General features: G+C 39.4%; 1 protein-coding gene across 2 annotated transcripts in view; it reads left to right on the top strand.

Annotated features, from left to right (window-relative positions):
• The first annotated feature begins 1431 nt into the window (after positions 1-1431).
• dpysl3 (dihydropyrimidinase like 3) overlaps positions 1432-19238 on the top strand; it is a 30930-nt gene continuing 13123 nt past the window's right edge. Inside the window, exons 1-6 of one of the 2 annotated variants that reach the window (XM_086176711.1) lie at positions 1432-1636; positions 13212-13300; positions 14394-14578; positions 15858-16022; positions 17240-17301; positions 18126-18206. In XM_086176711.1, coding sequence (XP_086032837.1) covers positions 1598-1636; positions 13212-13300; positions 14394-14578; positions 15858-16022; positions 17240-17301; positions 18126-18206 — 621 coding nt within the window. In that variant the 5' untranslated portion in view covers positions 1432-1597. The remainder of the gene's footprint in view (positions 1637-13211; positions 13301-14393; positions 14579-15857; positions 16023-17239; positions 17302-18125; positions 18207-19238) is intronic. The other variant, XM_086176710.1, reaches the window with a different exon arrangement.

The following is a 19238-nucleotide window of genomic DNA, read 5'->3' as shown; positions in this document are numbered from 1 at the left end:
GAGGTGTCTGTTTTAATCACTGCATACTAATGTATTTATCTGGGTACTGAACACAGCTTAGCATCACATTTCTTTTGTATTTCACAAATTAAAAGATGAAATTATCAGTATTTCTTGTAGTTTAAGATATCGCAATCGATTTTCAATTATGAATTTTATTTCAGAAAGTCTTGCGAATTAACAGAATAAGGTGTGAAAAATTTAATGTTATTCCTTACATAGCCGCTTGAATAGAACTTTTGGAATTTTTATTTTGTATTTTTCTGGTTAAAGAAGACTGGCTCATTTAAAATAATAAATGAGACAAACAAGAATATTGAAATGTATATGAACAAAATCTGTCCTATTTCAAGGGAAATAGTTGAGTATGTACCGTATTGTGTTTGTATAGTCAGTATAACATGAAAGTTAAATGGTACCAAAACACAATATGACAAAAAGCACACATTACACAGTGTTTATTATTAACATGCTAATACAAAGAGATAAATAACATCCTGCCATTACACTCAAAATAAAGATTCATTTTGAAAATATGAACTGAATAATCCTGGATAATAAAATGTGCACATAAGCACACACACGCACACATGCGCGTGCGCACACACACACACACTCATTCTAATGGCTATTCTGTCACACATGTCAGTTTCAGACCCTCATCATGGGCAAATTAGCACTGAGGAGGGAGGGAGTGGTGCACAACTGGCTGAGTGAGGGCTGATCCACTTTATGGCTGAACAATAGGGACACATGGCATGGTGGGGACAAGACAGTGCAAGGACGAGAGCGAGGGATAGAGACAGAGAGAGAGAGGGAGAGGGAGGGAGTGAGAAAGTTGTCTTGAGTAGACATGCAGGGTATGTTATGTGACAGCTGCTTCCAGACATTTGAGTGTCTGAAAAAACTGGCATTTCCTATTAGAGACTAGTGCAACAAAATAAATAAGCATCACATTCTAGTACATTTTGTCAAAATAATAATAGAGGTATTTCAGGAAATATTTAGCTATTTTAGAAAATTCATTTTCCTGTTAATAAAGTGTGATATATTCATGAAACTTCACAAAGAGATGTGCTTTAGTGAATTCCATCTCGTCTGAAACCATGTTTGTAGCAGAATTATATAATGATGAATTTCTTTTTTGTTATCGTTTTTCACAACCAGACATATCATGATCCTAATCATTTAGTCACTTTATAATAAGTGACTGCTGGGGATGCTCAGATTTTTAAAGAAAAGGAAGACCTATTTTTCTTTCATGGGGTATAAGAAGGTATTCTGCTGCTTGTGCAAAACAAAGTTAAGAAATGCGGACAACTGGTTGCTGCGTCGGAGGGGCTGCGTCTCGTAAGCGCCCTCTCGTGGAAGGACCGTGTTTCTGCCTCCTCCCGTGGAGCCCCGTGGAGGGAGGGGCAGGGCGGCTGGACCATTTTGACGCTCCTTCTCCACTTTGCGAGCCTCCTGACTGCACATCGCACCGACAGAGGGGCGAGCATTCCCCGTAGCTCCCGCCGCAGCATCCGTCCGAAGGGAATACCGCGTCGCGAAATAAGCTCTGTTTCTAAAAAGAAAAAAGGGTGGAACCTAAGCGAATATGTCTTATCAAGGGAAGAAGAACATCCCCAAGATCACGGTGAGTAGTTTGCGGGAACTTGTGTTTTTTTTTTTTTTTTGCGCATCACCGGCGTTTACCGTTTTTCGGCCTGAGGCGAAAAGGGCTCTCTGTTCTTTCCCCTGCGTCTTCCCAGAGCCTCCTCCCTGAAGGACCACCATAGGGGGGGAGATAGGTGGTAAAAAAATAAAATAAAATAGGCGCGCAGGCTAGGAACGCGGTTATTTTCTTTTCTTTTATTTTATAACCCCCCCTCCCACCCAAAAAAAAAAAAAAAAAAAATCGTGTTTCACTGCATCCTCTCTTTGTTGCGGACAAACCTGCGTAATGTGGCGAGCCGGAATACCCATCAAAAGAACATATTTTTAATTCAGGGAAAAAAAAAGATAATAACAGGGATATGGGTCATTTAACGGTACCCACATTTTCGTAAATTTCCAGCCTCAAAAATCAGGATTTATCCGATTCCCCTCACTTAAGAGACTTTTATTTTATTTTCATTTTATCCCCCTTTTTTTTTGGTGAGTTTATCCCCTCCCCCGCTGTCCATCCGTTCATGTCATCTCCTTACATGATTGACACTCGAAGCCTAATTTCAGCATCACGTCTCGCATTGTCTCAAACCGGAAACTTGTGAAAATGCGTTGCGGGACGTGAGTGCCCTCCCCCCATCCCCGCAGTCCACGGCCACGGGTTTTGCGTTTGTGTTGCGGGCTGGTGCAGAGAGCAAAAAAAAAAAAAAAAAGAGGGGGGGATTGAGGAGGGGTGGAGGTAGCGGGTAGGGGTGGGGGTGGACACGCCCATTACTGGAGGGGGGGGATCGGATCGAAAGGACTCCGGGATCCCGTTGGAGCATCCAGGGCGGAGGTCGGATTCAGGGCAGACGCCGGTGTGGGCGCTGGTGTGTGTGTTTCTGTACAATTGCAGAATACAAGCAGTCCACTCCCTTTCCTCATCTCCTTTCTTTGTGTGTGTGTGTATGTGTGTGTGTGTGTGTGTGTGTGAAATCCCTGTCAGTCTTCATTGTAAGCCGCCCGGGCTGCAGTTAGGGGTGTGTTGCAGGGCTGAGGGAGAGGCCTTTGTCTTGTCTGCTTGGCTGATACTCCTCCGCTGGGTGGTGGCGGTGGTTTTGGTGTTCGCCGAGGCTCATCTGATGCCTCGCTGAGTTGATATCATCTCAGCAGATTACTTGTGGATGATCACGTTATTTAAGGCTACATGGAGCTCGGTTTTCTTTAAAAAGATCTATCCATAAGCGGCATCTGGGATTCTGTTACGACAAGCTCTCTTGTGACCGAGGCGTGACCTGTCACTTCTCTTCTTCCTTCAATTGAGTTACCTGGGGCGAATTCGAGCCAATTGAAAAATTTCCTGCAAACTGAATTACGCATTTATCAGATATAACGTTTTGTTTTTTTTTCTTTTCCCAAATCTGGTTGGATCCATATTTATGAGATTCCTCCTCTAAGCATTGCATTTGTCACAACTCTGAACAAGGTTAAGGTAAGGAAGGAAGAATGCGTTTACACCCCATTATCAGTATTTCTATTACCTACTTAACTCTGCATCGTAGTTTATATTATCTAAATAACAGAAATTACAGTGTTCACATGGAATCGGCTCAAACTGAGATGGTAACGAATACCGTTTCTGTTTGTCAAGGAAGCTTTTCCATCGTCAAAATGAATCACATCCTTGACATGTCTGGGGACAACGTGTGGTTTGAATGGTGTTCTTTTAAGAGCTTCTTTTAAACACACCAAAACACCAAGGCTGAATTTATGGTCTCATGTCATTTTTGGTGACTAAGAACCCCAGAGGAAACGATCAGCAGCAGTACCGTCCACCGATGTGGAATGTATTGCTGAGCCCCAAATGTGGCAACATAAGAACGGGTTGGGAGGTTGGACTTTGTATATTTGTACTTTTGTATTTATGGCCAAGCATTCACCACAGCGGCTCCTTCTCCGAACTGAATATTCTGATTCAGGTCATATCGACCTCACCGATTGCCTTTTGTCTTTACGAGTAAATGAAGTAAGTCTCTTATTGCGAAAGACATATTGTGTTGCAGATAGCATGTGGTTGTCTGAGTTTTATCGCCCTGGTTGGGGACATTGGGCGTTCACCAGAGGTTGCTCTCAATTTCTCCTCAGGTTTCCCACCAGCTTAGTTTGATTTTCTCCCGAGTTTTGAAGTGTGGAACGTCTCCAGGTGCGAGCTCGTCCCAGCTGGTGTTAAATAAAGAGTCAAGACGTGGCCGCTTGGACGGAGTTCCACCGCACATCTGGGCTCTTAGTGGCTGGATTTTTTGTCAATGTGTCCTCTGGTTGCTCGCAGTAAGACAGTAGGCTAACTGTAGTTTACATAGCTCGCACACAACTATCTGTCTCTCTCAGTGTTCCAAAATGTTTCTGTCAATTGTGCAAAATCCCAAACTGTTCCAAACACATATTTTAAATTGTTCTTCAGCGATGTTTGTTGCACAGTTGTTTTTAATGATTCTGTTCAGCTTGAGCCACATGTTAGTGCAGGACTGCAGTGTATGTTAGTATAGCAATAAATCCAATCACAATTTCTCTTTATCTTTTACATTAAGTAAAATACTGAAGAAGTCAGTTCGGTTTTAACAAAAAGCAATGGCATCAAGGAATTGCAACAAAGTTACAAGAAACATTTTTTTTCCACTGAGGGTAATTAATGTACTATTACTGATGTACAAAGTCCTATATATTGTTTAGCAACATGCATCAGTTGGTTGGTGATTGGTTTGTGATTAGAGGTCGGGGGTCTTAGATATTAGAGTTGAATTATTGGATTTGGCAGAAGTTATGCTTTCAAGAGGACAGATGATATCATAACCCAGTTTGATTCCACGACTAGACCTCATGAATGTAGACGGAAATGTTCCCTCTGTTTGCGTTACCGTAAATCTGTTTTTGACCAGAGTTTTTGAAATTGGTCCAGTAGTTTCAGTGAACGATGCAATTTTTTTCTTTGGCTCCACGGCCTCCCATCCCATTTCCATCGCCGGAAGCAAACTGCTGCTATAGGTGGACCAATGGGATTAACCGTATCGCAAAATTACGAGCAGCGGAAATTACATCCAGAAGTTGTGTTGTTAAATGGTTGCTTTTTCACATGTTCTATGCTAGTTTTATTTTCTTTGCTTGAATGCAAGAAACTTAAAGGGGGAGTTTTTTTGCATTTTGTTTTGCTTTGAGGTGTAGTTTTACCAACGGGTAGTGAAAATTTAAGTAAAAATGACTTCAGATCATCTCATTAATTGCAGTGGGGTGTTCCGTTTCCTTGACTACATGCCATCATTGTGGTAGCATAAAATAAATACTTTTGAATTGTTAATAAAATGGAAATGACATTTTTATTGAGATCACTTTCATAATTTTGATGTTTAATCAGTGTAATAGAAAAAAAAGAAATGCTTAGGTTTTTTTTTTTTTTGTAGCTAGCCTATATTTGATAAGAGGGAAGAGGAATTGTGACATATATTGTGGATTCTTATCCAAAAAAAATCATCATGCGGTATCTTTGCTAGCTTGCCCACCCGTCCCATTCCCCAACCCATCCATCACATTCACTGCAGCAGTGCAGAGTTTCCTTCGCCATGTATGTAAATTGTGACTGCCTCTTTTTTATTTATTTATTTTCTTTGGCTTCAATATTCTTACCATAATTTCTAATTCACGGCATTCATTTGAAGCTCAATGAAAATAATCATCAGCTGCAGACGACGACGATACGTGATATATGATAATAGTTTCCAGAGAATTCTGGACTTCAGCTGCTCCATTATAATTTTATTTCCTTCACTTATATGACAGTTTGAGGCAGATTTTGGGAGGGGAATTTGCACCATGCAGCTGTAAAATGCCTCACAAAAACACTTAAAAACGTCACTTTTGTTATATCACATGTATGATTTGACGAATAACTCTCACACTCCATAAAGATATTCCGTACTGTATTGCCCTCCTTCCCTTCTAGACTTTCTGACCCTATCTCCACATTTGTTCATTCTATTCCAGCTGTTTCCTGACATCTCCTCTGCCAGAATGGCTCTGTCAGATTTCTAGGTGTGGTTCTTCCGTTCCCTCATACTTGTTCACAGCAGCCTCACTGTTCTTTCAGGCTGTTCCATGTCATCAGTAATCCCCCTTCCAGGAGGAATCAGCATCTGTAGGCATGAAAAAAGGGGCTCCGTTGTACTGCCAGGGAAATTAAAACCGATCCCACTTTTGACTCACCGCACACAAAAAAAAAAAAAGAAAAAGAAAAAGAAAAAGAAAAAGAAAGTGCCTTGCCACATGAGACTGTGGCATCACCACACAGGCTGCAGCAGAGTGGGCAGAAGTGCAAACAAAATACCCCGTGGCCACCCAAATGTTGCCGTGCAACTCACCATGGCGACAGACATACATAGAATTCTCGATGGCGGGAGAACGCTACCCCTGTTTTGCTGTGTGTTTAATGCTGGCATGAATTAGCAGGCACAGACACTTCTGAAACCCCAGACTTATTTTTCCTGTTTCCATGGATAAAAGGGTTAAACCACCCCAGTCTGGGGCAAGATCACGATTTCAGTCAAGCTCTGTTTCTCAGAGCTCGGCTGGCAGCAACCACTGCACTTCATTGAGATTGATAAGTCTCTTCTTTTTTTTTTTCTTTTTTTTTCGTCTTTGTTTTGCCATTTTTTTCAGAGAGTGAAAAAAAGAAAATCCAGAGCCACTTTGGGTGAGGAGTAAATATTTTTTGCTCGCTAGGCAACAGGGCTGAAGCACAGGCACATTCCGGATGACTTCCCTTCTTCCATTGAGTCCCTGCCTGCCTTCCTGCTGCTTTTTTAACCAACATCTGGGTCTGGGTGACAGCTAATAGAGGTCTCTTATATCCTCCCCAGGCTGTTTGTAGCTGTTAACTGCTTAAACATTGAACATCAACCTTCGTAAAATGAGTTCCCCGTTTCTGAAGGCTCTTCTCTTTGCTTAAAGTGGAGTGAACGGCGCAAACCAACATCCTGCCGTCTATTTTCGATTAATGTTTGGCTTGAAAATGTCAGTTTCCTGTTTGGCGAGAGGGGGGTTATTTTTAGTGATCTGCTTCTTTCAAAGTTGAATGACACCACTGTTTTCCATTCGATCTAAACTGTGTTCCATGTTGCCTCCAGAAGTTATTCAATTACCATTTGAAACAAGAAGTTATGAAGTAAAGTAGACAAGATATGTTTAATCTCTTTTCTTTTTTGCGAGACACACTTTTAACAGCAAAGAAGTCGTCAACGTTGTGACAGATCTTTATCAAATGTAGAAATGATCAGTGCAATGCAGCTGCTGCTTTGCTTAATTGTTCACTTAAAGCTATCAGTCCTCTATCTGTTTTTATGGTTCTCAAAGTGTTGATAAAATCCCGCACATCTTGTAAACATAAACTCCTCTCTGTATTCAGTGCCGAGATGTTGAGAGAAGCTGCAGGCGCTTCAGCAAGTCCATAAGTAACTGGTATTATTCTATTATGACAGGAATAACCTGTTTTTTTCCAAATATTTCAGAAACAACACTTACATATAAACTACTTATTTGGTAGCTCCAGATTTCTTATAAAATGTTTCCTTTTTTTGGATTTAAACCATCCTTAGCAGCGCATCCTTAATCATCTTAGGACCCTGAACTTGGAAAAAAAAAAAAAGAACTTGCTTAACCCTCATATTATGTTAAGGGTCAATTTGACCCATTGGGTCAATGGGTGAAATGGGTCAAATTGACCCTTAACATAGTATGAGGGTTAAGTTGTGTTTATTGGTAAGTTTGTTTGCTTTGACTCTCAAACAGTCAAAATTTTCTTGACCAGTTATTTTTTCTTTGTTTGTCTCCTAAACTTTGAGCTTTTGAGAAAGTAGGCTTATATCCCAGATATCTGTTAAGGCTTATGGCATTTCCTGTTGGGGGTGGGGATACGGCTCTACACCTCTACATCCCTGTGATCGGTCATCTGCTACCCATGCGGCCGCATTGGAGCATGCTTAGCATGAGACCAAGATACCATCATAACATTTTATATAGGCCCAGCGAATGAGTGTTTTATAGCGCATTTACACACACAACTTTGCACCAGATACATGTGACTCTTTTCTGCTAATTATTTGGTTTATTGATCACCTGATAAGAGTGTACTTGAGTGTAAAAGGGATGCAGTGATGGTGATTGACAGACTTGGACAGTTGACCTTGAAAGTCAGAGTAAATCTGTGCTTCGGCTCTAATGGGGGATCCCTAACCCCTTTACCAAAGCTGGTTCAATGTCAGTATAAATCTTTGCGACCTAAATATCGAACATTGTCAGATTGAATTATTACCATTTAAGCACACAGGGCGACAGTCTGCCTCAATTTGACCGGGTAAAACACTTCTAAATCCAAGCTTCAAAGTGCAGGAATTTTCATTCAAGATTGAGAGCATCACTAAATGTGAGAAAGGTCTCAATGATTTTTTCAATATCTACTATAAAATGCAAGTTTGCTGGCTTTAAAAAACAAATCCGTCACCAACAGTAACAGGCTTTTCCTTGCAAACACTTGGAAGATTTTGCGGTGTCCACCAAAGATTCCGAAGGAACTATGGATAACAACCATGGATTGATTCCTGCAGCGACGGAAAGAGCAGAGGTAAAGAGAGTGGAGAGGCAATCCTGAGGATCTGTGGACAGATAATGTATCCACCACAACATGTTTGGAAAAAGGAGACATACCCCCCCCTTCTCCCCCCCAAAAAAGTAGTTAAGGTCAGGGATGATTGCGAAGCCCAAACATATAATCCTTTTTGTTTTGCAGTTTGTCGCGTGACAAGGAATTCTGTCACTGGCCGGACATTACACGATTTCTGTGATTATCATACCTCAGAACACAGTTTTTAAATAGTACAGTCACATTTCAGATTCCTTATGTGATTACCACTGCAGCCAAGGAATGCTGACAAATTGCCCATGCTGCAGCAAATTACAAGCAAGCAAGAAGGTCGACGTTATGATTTAGTCATTTGATTAATATGTAATATGTGTGTAATGTAAGAAATTTTATCGCAGTGAGAACAGCTCTACTCTCACTGCGTTGCCATTGCAGAGCGTTCGACTTCCTACCTGATGATGTGAAATGGCAAAAATGTAATGAACTAAGTGTTTGGGAGGACTTCCTGATGACGCATGTGACTCAAGTGCACAGTCTATCGTCAACATCCCCTACCTTGTTTCAAGTTTAGGCCTTATTATTTGATAAGATGTTAACATGCAGGTCAAATGATACTGGTGTTCAAAAATGTTGTAGTTAATTTCAAAAATGCTCCACCCTGTGGTCGCCTGTGATGCCTTGGTGAGTGCTTTTAGAAATTCGGTGCCGACAAAAGATCCATATCTTTATATGGTCTTGTGGTGTTGTAGCATGATTTATTTTCCTCTTGGATACTTGGAGTGAGAAATACCTAAACCGGCATACCAGTAGTTTCAGAGTTGTGATGTAAATGGAAACCAATTGATTTGTTAATTATTGTGGTCTGTCGAGTGCTGTTACTGGCCGGCGAGGAGGGTCGGCACATACTACCAGAGAAAAATATGAGCGCAAAGGTCTCTTTAAATTAGAGCCCTGTAAATTTGAAAAAACTCTTTGTCGGATGCAGCCATAGAGAAACTGTATCGCAAGGTTGCTGGAATACCCTGTACAAAGATCATACTGTGTAGATATACCACACATATACATATGTTTGTTTATGTAAACACATTTATTTGACATTTTTACTGGTTACAACGTAGCCTGTTTATTTTTGACCTGATTTTTTGTCATAGCCTTAAGAGGCAGATGCCCGGTTTGTTGTATAGTGATGTACTTCTGAACGCTGTTGTCAGCGGCGGACAGAAATCTGGTTTAAATGCACTGCACTTGCATAATCTGTTCTTGCACAATGGATAAGAGCTTATACTGAAAACCTATGACGTTGTTTCTAACACTTGAAGTGAACATTTTTGCATCAAGCAGGTCCTTGTCTTCTTAAAACATTTCAGATTGATGTGATTAATAAAAACAGCAATAAAAACAACCGCTCTGGTTAATTGCTAGAAAAGTTTATGCATGCAGGGCTGTTCTGGGGTCTTACTGTGGATGCTAAGGGAGATGGTGTAAGCTCACCCAAGATGCTCTTTGCTCAATTGCTTAAACATATTGCACGGCTTTATCTGCTTGTCCTCTCTGCAAACATGGTGGTGCTTGATTCATTTGGAGAGACAAAAACATTTCCGAACATTCTGAGCAATACTGAAATTCAAAAGCCCCTTTGTTCCATTTGCTTAGATCATGTTCCAACAGTCATAAAAAATATGGCCGCCTCCTTAATGCATCAAAAGTCCAGCATTGTGAAAACATGTCCTTTCTTGCGCTAAAACGTTCCCTCTTCTTAGCTGTTGATGCTTTCTATTACAGGACAAGTAATGGCATTTGATTTCGGTTCCATCATTATAGTTGAAGTATTTACATATAATCATTCGATTCGGCTTTTTCTGTTCATTAGACACGGGGATGGAATACTGCTCTGCTTTAAGAGGAACTGTCTGTAAGCTAATGAATGACAGTTTTGGGGCAGCCTGCTCCACAGAGTGACCTATACTGTGTCTGCGCTCCAGCCTCTCTAGACGGCATGCTGTAATACACTGGGTGTGGTTGCCTGGAAAGGCGCTGCTCTCTGGGTTTTTTTTTTTTTTTCACAATACTCCACCATCAGATACACACAAAAACATGGGTCTAATCACATGTTGCACGTGTTAAACTCAGCATATGGTGGGATTACATCATTTTCAGTCATGTTCCATAAAATGTCATCGCTGGTGGATTAAGCAAGACGGTTTTTCTGGTGTAAAAGCTGTTGTTTTCTTTAGGTGATTTAATTTTCCCCAATATTTAAAACGGGAAAAGTAAGCACTATGATTTTAAAAGCATAATACAATAAAATGGGCAACCCAGATCTTATTTTGTGCCACACATAGCGTGAGTCTGGAAAAAAGCAGGACACAGTTAAAGGGGATAGATCCTCTTCTAGCTACTGACTGTGGCCACTCTTCATTCCTTATCTCCCTGTAATAATTACATGAGCCAATTGCAAAAAATACTTTTGCTTTTGTAAATCTCAGTTGACAAGATCTACTGAGGTCATATTCTAACAATGGCAGAGGTCATATAAATCATTGGTTACATGTGTTTTTTTAAACATTTACTTTAATTTACCAGGTCTACACAACTGAAAGAATTTGTTCACTACCTTAAAACAAACATCATCAGTACAAAAACTGATTAGAAGAAAGAAAGAATACAGTGGTATGTTAAATGCTATAAGCAGTGCTGTCCTTAATTTGCATTGAACCCCAAAAAAGTTAATCTTATTTTATATTACCTGGCAAATTATAGTATTTTGACCTCTTAACCCTTAGCAATTTTTTTGTTTTTCTTAAAATAATTTTACCCTACTCAGCAGCTATTCCCAGCACCTTTGCCGTAGACAGCATTTGACAGCCCTTTTATTATAAACCAGGTGCGCACTTTCATTTCTAGTCTCCCTCCCTGCAGTGGACTCAGTGCCATAGCAACGGTCTGCTAGAGTCAGGCTGCGCTGCAGCAGCACCAGCGGATTTGATGTCTGCCTGTGTGGCGTCATGGCAACGCCCAGATCGTACCACATGACGCAATGTGCAGTTGAAGGGGAGAACCTCAGTTTTGCTGCATATTTGCAGGAGGGGCGCACTTTAGAGGACTGTTGAAAGTTAAGAAATTTTCCCTCACAATTTGATGGAATATCAGTTATTTGTTATTGTGCAAGGCCTGTTGTACAAATGGAAAATAATGTCTGCAGCGAGCTGTGTTGCGCAACAAAATCTGAGCATGCATGGTTAAGATGTTAATCCATGATCAGTCCCTTTAAAGCAGCTTCAGCTCTGCTTTGAGCAGTAAACCTGCAACCATGCAAATACTGGCACAGTGTCTGGTCCATGTATATTGTCAAGGACATGAGGCAGATCAAAGTTAAACTGATTTTAAAATAAATAATAATGAAGTAATGTACTCAATGAAAATAAATGTTTTGTCATATTTTTCTACCATGTTTTTTTTTTTTTTTTTTTTATTGTTAAGTGGTGTTAGTTTCCATGAAACAAGCCAGGTTGTACAACAGAGTGGATTTATGATCTCAGTTAATTACATATCTATTTATGTCACATTTTCTCATACAGCCAAGGATATAAATCTCTTTTTATATACACACTGGTATGCATTTTTAATACTCCAGTTGCTCAGGGGTGGTCTTTTGTCAAAGAAAATCTCTCCCTTTTTGCTTTTGATGGAATCCAAATTTTATATGACTTAATTTGCTCTAGCACTCATATCACAGAGGCACATATTTCTGCATATTATATGGAAGAAAGACAATGTTAAGATGTTATTAAACAGGAACTTGCATGTATTGATACACAAATGGTATTGATATTGCAAGAATATAAATGCATGCATACTCATCAAAATATATATGATTATAGATTTTGAATGGAAAACAGTGTGCCAGTTCAACAGAATGTTTTGTTTGACACAAAATATTTCATTTAACACAATTCCGCCAGTTCTTAGACTTCAGTTCAAAGAAATAAGAAAATACATTTTTGTTAACGGGAGCTCAAATTTTATTGTGGCTTATTTATAAATATTCAAAAGATAGTGTTCGGGTTTTTTGTAATTTTTTTCCTCAAACAGATGAAATCCTCAAGGTGCTTTTTAGAGCACTACTGGCTTTTCCTGTACTTCAATGAGAGGTGATATTTTAGACTAGCTTCTGTGGTATTGGGAGTATTGACAATTGGATTCTAACACAAGATCACAGATGACTGTAGCTCCTTGCTGCCTTTATTAGTTCATGAGTGAATCATTGTTGCCCTTCTTTAGGTAACTGGACAATTGAAACACAGATAAATAAAAATACAGATAAATATAAGACTGTAAATGGTCTGTAATTGTGAATGACAGACTGATCGGTTGTACCGGACTCTCTGTGTGACCCTGTGATCAACAGGTGACTAGTACAGGTACTGGTGACTAGTCTGTCACCCAATGTCAGGTGGGCATCTACATAATCCTGTGTGCAAGATAAGCAGTAAAGGCAATAAATGACCGAGTGAATGAATGAATAAAAGAAAAGAGTAGGAACTTCTCCTGTCAAGGGATTTTATTCTTGTCCTGTTCAAACAGCAGGGATGTGTGTGTGTGATGCTTGCTTTCCGTTTAATCCAACTGCAAGGCCTATGTATTCATTTTTTGAATTTTATTTCTCTTATTATCTACATTTGTTTTAGTACTGCTTACGGTTAGTAGGCCATGAACACTTTAAAAACGACTCACATCCATAATCCATGTTTAGATTGTTTTGATGTAAGACCAGACTCCGCATTGTAACTCTGCTGTTGGAGCTCCTTTGTACATATGTGTGCACAGTTTGAAAATATTTTGGGTGAAATGTGTAATTTTCTTTGTTTTGACCTTATCCCATTCTTTTTTCCCTTCACAGAGTGACAGGCTTCTGATCAAGGGCGGGAGGATCGTCAATGATGATCAGTCCTTCCATGCTGACATCTACATGGAAGATGGCCTCATCAAGTAAGTCCTTCTTTTCTTGCTTACTTTGCTTTCATCCTTCTATTTGCAGATTTAGCGGGCGTTGTGTGAGTGCATGATTTCAAACATTTATTGATATCTTAAGTACTTCAATTAAGAAATTCTGAATATTTCACAAAATTAGTTCATTTCAGAGATTATAGAGAGAAATTCAAACGGCACGCAATGGAATTATACTATTAAGTATGAGATGTATTTATATCTTGGACATTTTTTTCTGTCAAATACAAAAACTATGGACTGAAAAAATAACCACCCATCACTTTGCATGTACTCCAGAATGACACTGCATTGACTAGACAAATAAATGCGTAAAGTTTGTCTGAATAGTTATGAATACAATATCTTTCTTTACCCAAATAAAAAAAATGTGTGTTGTATTGAGTTATTGGGGTGCATGAAGCCCCAACAGTATCCCATCAGACAGGGCTAGGCTAGTTTGGCTAATTTCCCCTGTTTCCCCCTGAATTCGACTGTCCTCCCAGTCTTTCCCCAGTCCCCTTTCCTCCCCCGATTTCCAATTATAAGCCTTTTGTCCCAACTGTCCCTTTGAGAGGCAGCTCACAGAGAGGCACCCACAGGAAGCCTAGTCTTGCATAATAAACACCCAAATGAGTGCTATGCCGTTAAGTTGCTGGCAAACACACAGACGCTGGTTTCTGCTTGCCTGTCTGGTCTCCTTTGCAAAGTTTACAAGGAGATTGTTGATGTATTGCCATACTGACCTTTAATTTTATTTAGAGTTAGAACGAATATTTTTTTTTAATTTTAAGCACTGTGTCTATAAAAGAAGAGAGCAGTTCGCATATGGAAGCTCGAAAAAGTGCCGTCTTTGCATTTGAAAATGATTTGATAGAGCCAGGTATCTACTGCTACGTAAGCACAGTTTTAATCTATGTCATATTCATCAAGAGTTGCGCTGATGTAGTTTGGAAGAGAAACCAAGCGTCCAATATCTAAAATTTATGATTCATGTTTATTTTGGTACCTGTAATCTTAGCTCCAGGGCAATAAATCAGCAGTTGAAAAATCATCGATATTTGCAAAAGTTCACAATGAGCCTTTCACTCAATAGGCAGATTGGTGACAACCTGATCGTGCCAGGTGGGGTGAAGACCATCGAGGCCAATGGGAAAATGGTGATCCCCGGTGGAATTGACATCCATACCCACTTTCAAATGCCATACCGTGGAACTACGACCGTGGATGACTTTGCTCAGGGATCCAAGGCTGCTATGGCCGGGGGCACAACCATGATCGGTAAGAGTCGAAGGAAAGGTCACCCGTCCAGTGAAACTGGCAAACAAAAACTGGCAAAGATTGTCTCAGACAGTGGGTGAAAAAGAGGGTGAAAAGAGAAGAAGGGTTGGGCCAAGATGCCGAAAAAGAAAGGATATTTGTGGGCACCTCCCCAAAATGAGAGCTTGCAAAAGACTGGATTAGGATTGAGGGGGGCGGAGGGCACAGAGAAAAAGAATGCTCCAGTGGAAATCGTCCATTGGTGTTTGTCTACACGTATGTGTGTGTGTGTGTTTCTTTGCACTTAAGCTTTCTATGTGTGTGTGTGAAGTAACTCAGACAGCAGGCACTGTCATGGCCAACAGCTGGTAGATAGCAGGTCTCATTAATGCCATTAACTTCCATTGAGCGGCTGCTTCTCTGCTGCATGTGTGGCTCTGTATTCAGTCCTTCCTGTCCGCCAACAGACTCGCTACTGTAGTAAGTTCTAATAATGTGCCACATTTATCCTGCGGTTATAATGAAATGACATGTGTGTTCGAGGCCTTATGTGGTGGTTTGTAACCGCTCGCGTGTATCACATAATCTGTTACCACACAATCAAACGATGGCCTATCAGCTTGACAGCAAATAAAAAAAGAGGATAGGGATTAAAGTGAGATTTTTTTGTGTGCTTCCCATTGCCAGTTAAATCCTATTAACATGCAAAGAATAAGACTGGATTGTATTTAATGGGAAAAAGAAGTTGGTCAGGTGGGTGGACAGAAGGAGCCAGTGGGTGTCCGTATACTATTATATTTGGGGTTTTTGTACATTCTGAAACTGCTGGGTATACTGAGAATTCCCTCTTTCCCAGATATTTAATAAAATGATTCAGCAGAATTATTGTCACTTATTACATTTAATTTTTTAATGTCTCAGTAAATAACAACTTCACCAGGGAGTTGTGCTTTTGTGGAAAGAGAGAGAGAAAAACTAAATTTCCAGAATATACAGCGTTCTATGTCTGAACCATTCTCCTTTTTGTCACCTACAGTGAAAAGTCCATAGCCTTTTTTTTTTTTAACACATTAAGATCTTTTGCTGTGATGCATCAAAAACAATAATCAGACAACATACATGCCCAACTTTGAAGCTGCCTCGAGACTCAGACTCAGACTTGAAGAGACAGGGCTAATATTCTACAAGAAATAGTGCTGGAAAATATGAAGGGAATGCATCCTCTTTATCTTTCTTGCTTCATTTGAAGACTTGTCCTCATTCCTTGTCCTCCTTCTCACCCACTGTTCACCTCATCCAGTGGACCATGTAATCCCAGAGGCTGGCAGCAGCCTGATGGAGGCGTACGACCAGTGGAGGCAGTGGGCTGACGAAAAGGCCTGCTGCGACTATTCCCTCCACGTGGACATCACCCACTGGAATGACAGTGTGAAGCAGGAAGTGGATAACCTGATCAAGGATAAAGGTAGTCATTGAGGGGATGATATTTAGAAACATTTAATGTCACTATCAATTTTCCAAGTTGCTCAGTTTGTTTCCTTATGGATCAATTATACTTAAATCGCATGTAGTAGTTTTTAAAAAGGGTTTAATTTTCTTATGCTGCATGAGTTTTGTTTCTTAAAAGATAACTGAGTGTCTGCTGATCACGGGGGGATGAAAACCTTCCGCTAACTAGTTGACCCAGTGCTTGGCGCTTCTATTATTTAATACATGTTAATAAGATTAATCGAAATTAAATTAGATTTTGATGGGTAAAAAAAAGTTCAGGCTTAAATTACAAATTTGATGAGAAGATGTGACAAAATCATGAAAATAAAAAATAATTAAAAAAAAAAAATGCAACCTGACCTTTAATATACTACCAATGTCTCATGATTTTACTCTAATTTGTACCATATGACTGGAACAATTTGGTCAGAGGCAACAGGAATCTAAACTTAGCGTGTTTTTTTTAGCCAATCACCAGTTACTAATTTTCAATTCATTGTGCTCAGTGATGGCTTATCAAGGAATAAGTATAAGCTTTGGAGCACAATTGTTGAAATAAAGGGTATGTAAATGTACCCCTTTTTTTAAACACATTCATAATTTTATCATTAATGTATCCCGGGAAAACTGCATTTGAAAATAAATCACAAGGATCTGTTACCAATGTCAAGTTTTACACAAACAAACACACAAGTGTTAGACCAAGTAGCCAGTTCCAGTGTCTGGGATAATCATAAAATTCAGGGCTCAAAAACAAAATTATGATACATCATATTTAAATAATACTATAAGTTAGACAAAAAAACATTGAAGCACATTGTTTTCTAAGTGCAAGTGATAACTGAAAATCTATAGTTGCAGAAACTGATGACTATTTTGCCTAGAACCTGAATATCTCCTGGATGAACTCTGAATTAAATATTCAAGCAAAGAATAGCGGAAAAACTTTTTAAATAGGTAAATTGTTAACAGAAAGTCGTCCTGCTATCCTGTTACCTAAAGTGATGATACCCCATTAGCAGTCATTTCTAATTTACAGTATAAGCTCATCTGAAAATCAAGACTTTGTCATTTTTGAAATAAAATAATATTGAAATTAACTTTACTAAAATTGCATGACTGATTTTCGACATTATAAATTTTAATATCCGATCATCCGGTATGCCATTGACATGCCTTTTCTGTTTGCAGGAGTGAACTCATTCCAGGTGTACATGGCTTATAAAGATTACTACCAGATGAGTAACAGCGAGGTACAATATTTTATATTCTGCATAACATTCATTCATTCATCATCTATTCAGCTTTCTTGCACTTTGGGTCACTGGGAGCTGAAGCCTATCTCAGCTGTTATTGGACAAGAGGCCACAGGGCCACATATCGAGACATACAACCATTCACTCGCTCATTCATGCATCTGGGCAGTTCAGGGCCTCTAATCAGCCGACTCGACGTTTTGGATTGTGGGAAGAAACCAGAAGAAGCCCATGCAGAAACGGGGAGAAACACAAACTCCACAAAGGACGGAAGCACTAACAGCTGAGCCACTATGCTACCAAATGCATAACATAATTGCATTACCGCAAATATTAAACGTTGCTTCCAAAAAATAGTGTAGGGAAAACTGCACTGAAGCGGGTTAAGTAAAGTTCATGTTCACAAGTCCCTGATTTAAGGAGAGAGAAAAAAAAAGATGGTGTGAGGCAAGAGTTTTCATGTTTCTCATGCAGCTGTAGCTAATTCTGTTGGTCAACGAAGCACATGAGGCAACTGAAATAGTTTAGCTTGAAAAAGAAATTTCATGCAGCTGGCTCAGAAACTATGGTACAGGAAAATAACAACTACAGCAGCTCATCACTCCCTGAGTGTAACCATTTATGGAGACCACACGCACTAATTGCAGTGATTTTGTGGTGGGCATCATATAAATTGTGGGCATCTTTTAAATGACGGTTTGAAGATGAGCTTGCGGATAAAAAAAATGTTGTTTTTTTTTGCATAAACAATCAGGCAAAGGCAAGGAGAAAAAAAAAAGCGCCACAGTAATTCCCTTCTTTTTTGTGCTGTTCCCATCCAGCTCTACGAAGTCTTTACCTTCCTGGCAGAGAGAGGAGGCGTCGCTCAGGTCCATGCTGAAAACGGCGAGATCATTGCGGAGGTAAAAATTAAGGAAAATAAAAACATCTGTCTTATTGTTATCCTTTCATAAACTATTCCTTTACAGTCCAATTATGGGATTTTTATATTTTTTTCAAACTTCTAGTGTCTTTGGTTTCACCTCATCTCAAGGCATCTCATGCAGGTCTCTGCTTAGCTGTTGAGTAATGGGAAATAATGAACCGCATATTGCCATACTGTCACTGTGCAATTCTGTGTGTATTTTATGTATGTGGGCTCATTTTTATAACCTCTTTGGGACTGTTTTTGGTATTCACACTGACCTAGTTGGTATAAATAGTCCTCATGGGATCTAACTGTAATTTCTGAGGTCCCAGTTAAGATCTCAGTCCTTGTTAAAAAGTCAATTAAGGTTAGTTTTTGTTCTGGTCGGGGTCTGTGTCAGACTATGAATATTTAATGGAGGATAATGTCGTATCAGTAGGATTTGTGGTGCGTAAGCATGTCTGTGTCTATGCAGGTGCTGATTTTAATCCATCCTGCACCAAAGCAATTTGGGTTTGGGTTTTCATCCCCTCACAACCGGATCTGTATCAGATTCAAAACAATATACGTATTCATTTTCATTTTATTTAGTTTTGCCTGTACAGTGGCGGTCAACATGCACAGAAAGTTTTGTCAAGTGTCATAGTTCCAAATGTGGAAAAGTGAGGCTTTAAGTAAAAGTAGAATTTCATGAAACTTGCTCATGCATATTGAATTTAAATAAAGTTACCCTAGACTGCTGTTTAAAACATTATATGTTTTTCATGTAAATGTAACCACTATATGTAATATATTAATTAATATATATAATATATATAATATATTACCAATAGAAACTTGCATGATCCTGCGATGCTAATGCTGTTATTTGAAATGTGCCTATTGTGGTACAATTAAAGGCACATTCTATTCTATTCTTATGTTGCCTTTTTTGAATTACATTGGCTTACTGTTAAATTTAAATCCGACAAATAGAACAGTAACGATTTCTTCATCCTTCTGAGTACACAACAGCAGTTTAACTGCA

This window comes from Fistularia commersonii, chromosome 29, assembly GCF_037954325.1.
Source record: "Fistularia commersonii isolate RoL2024-O1a breed Wild chromosome 29, RoL_Fcom_v1.0, whole genome shotgun sequence".
Lineage (NCBI taxonomy): Eukaryota > Metazoa > Chordata > Actinopteri > Syngnathiformes > Fistulariidae > Fistularia > Fistularia commersonii.
Note: the sequence above shows the minus strand (reverse complement) of the source record. Positions and strands in the feature narration are given on the sequence as shown.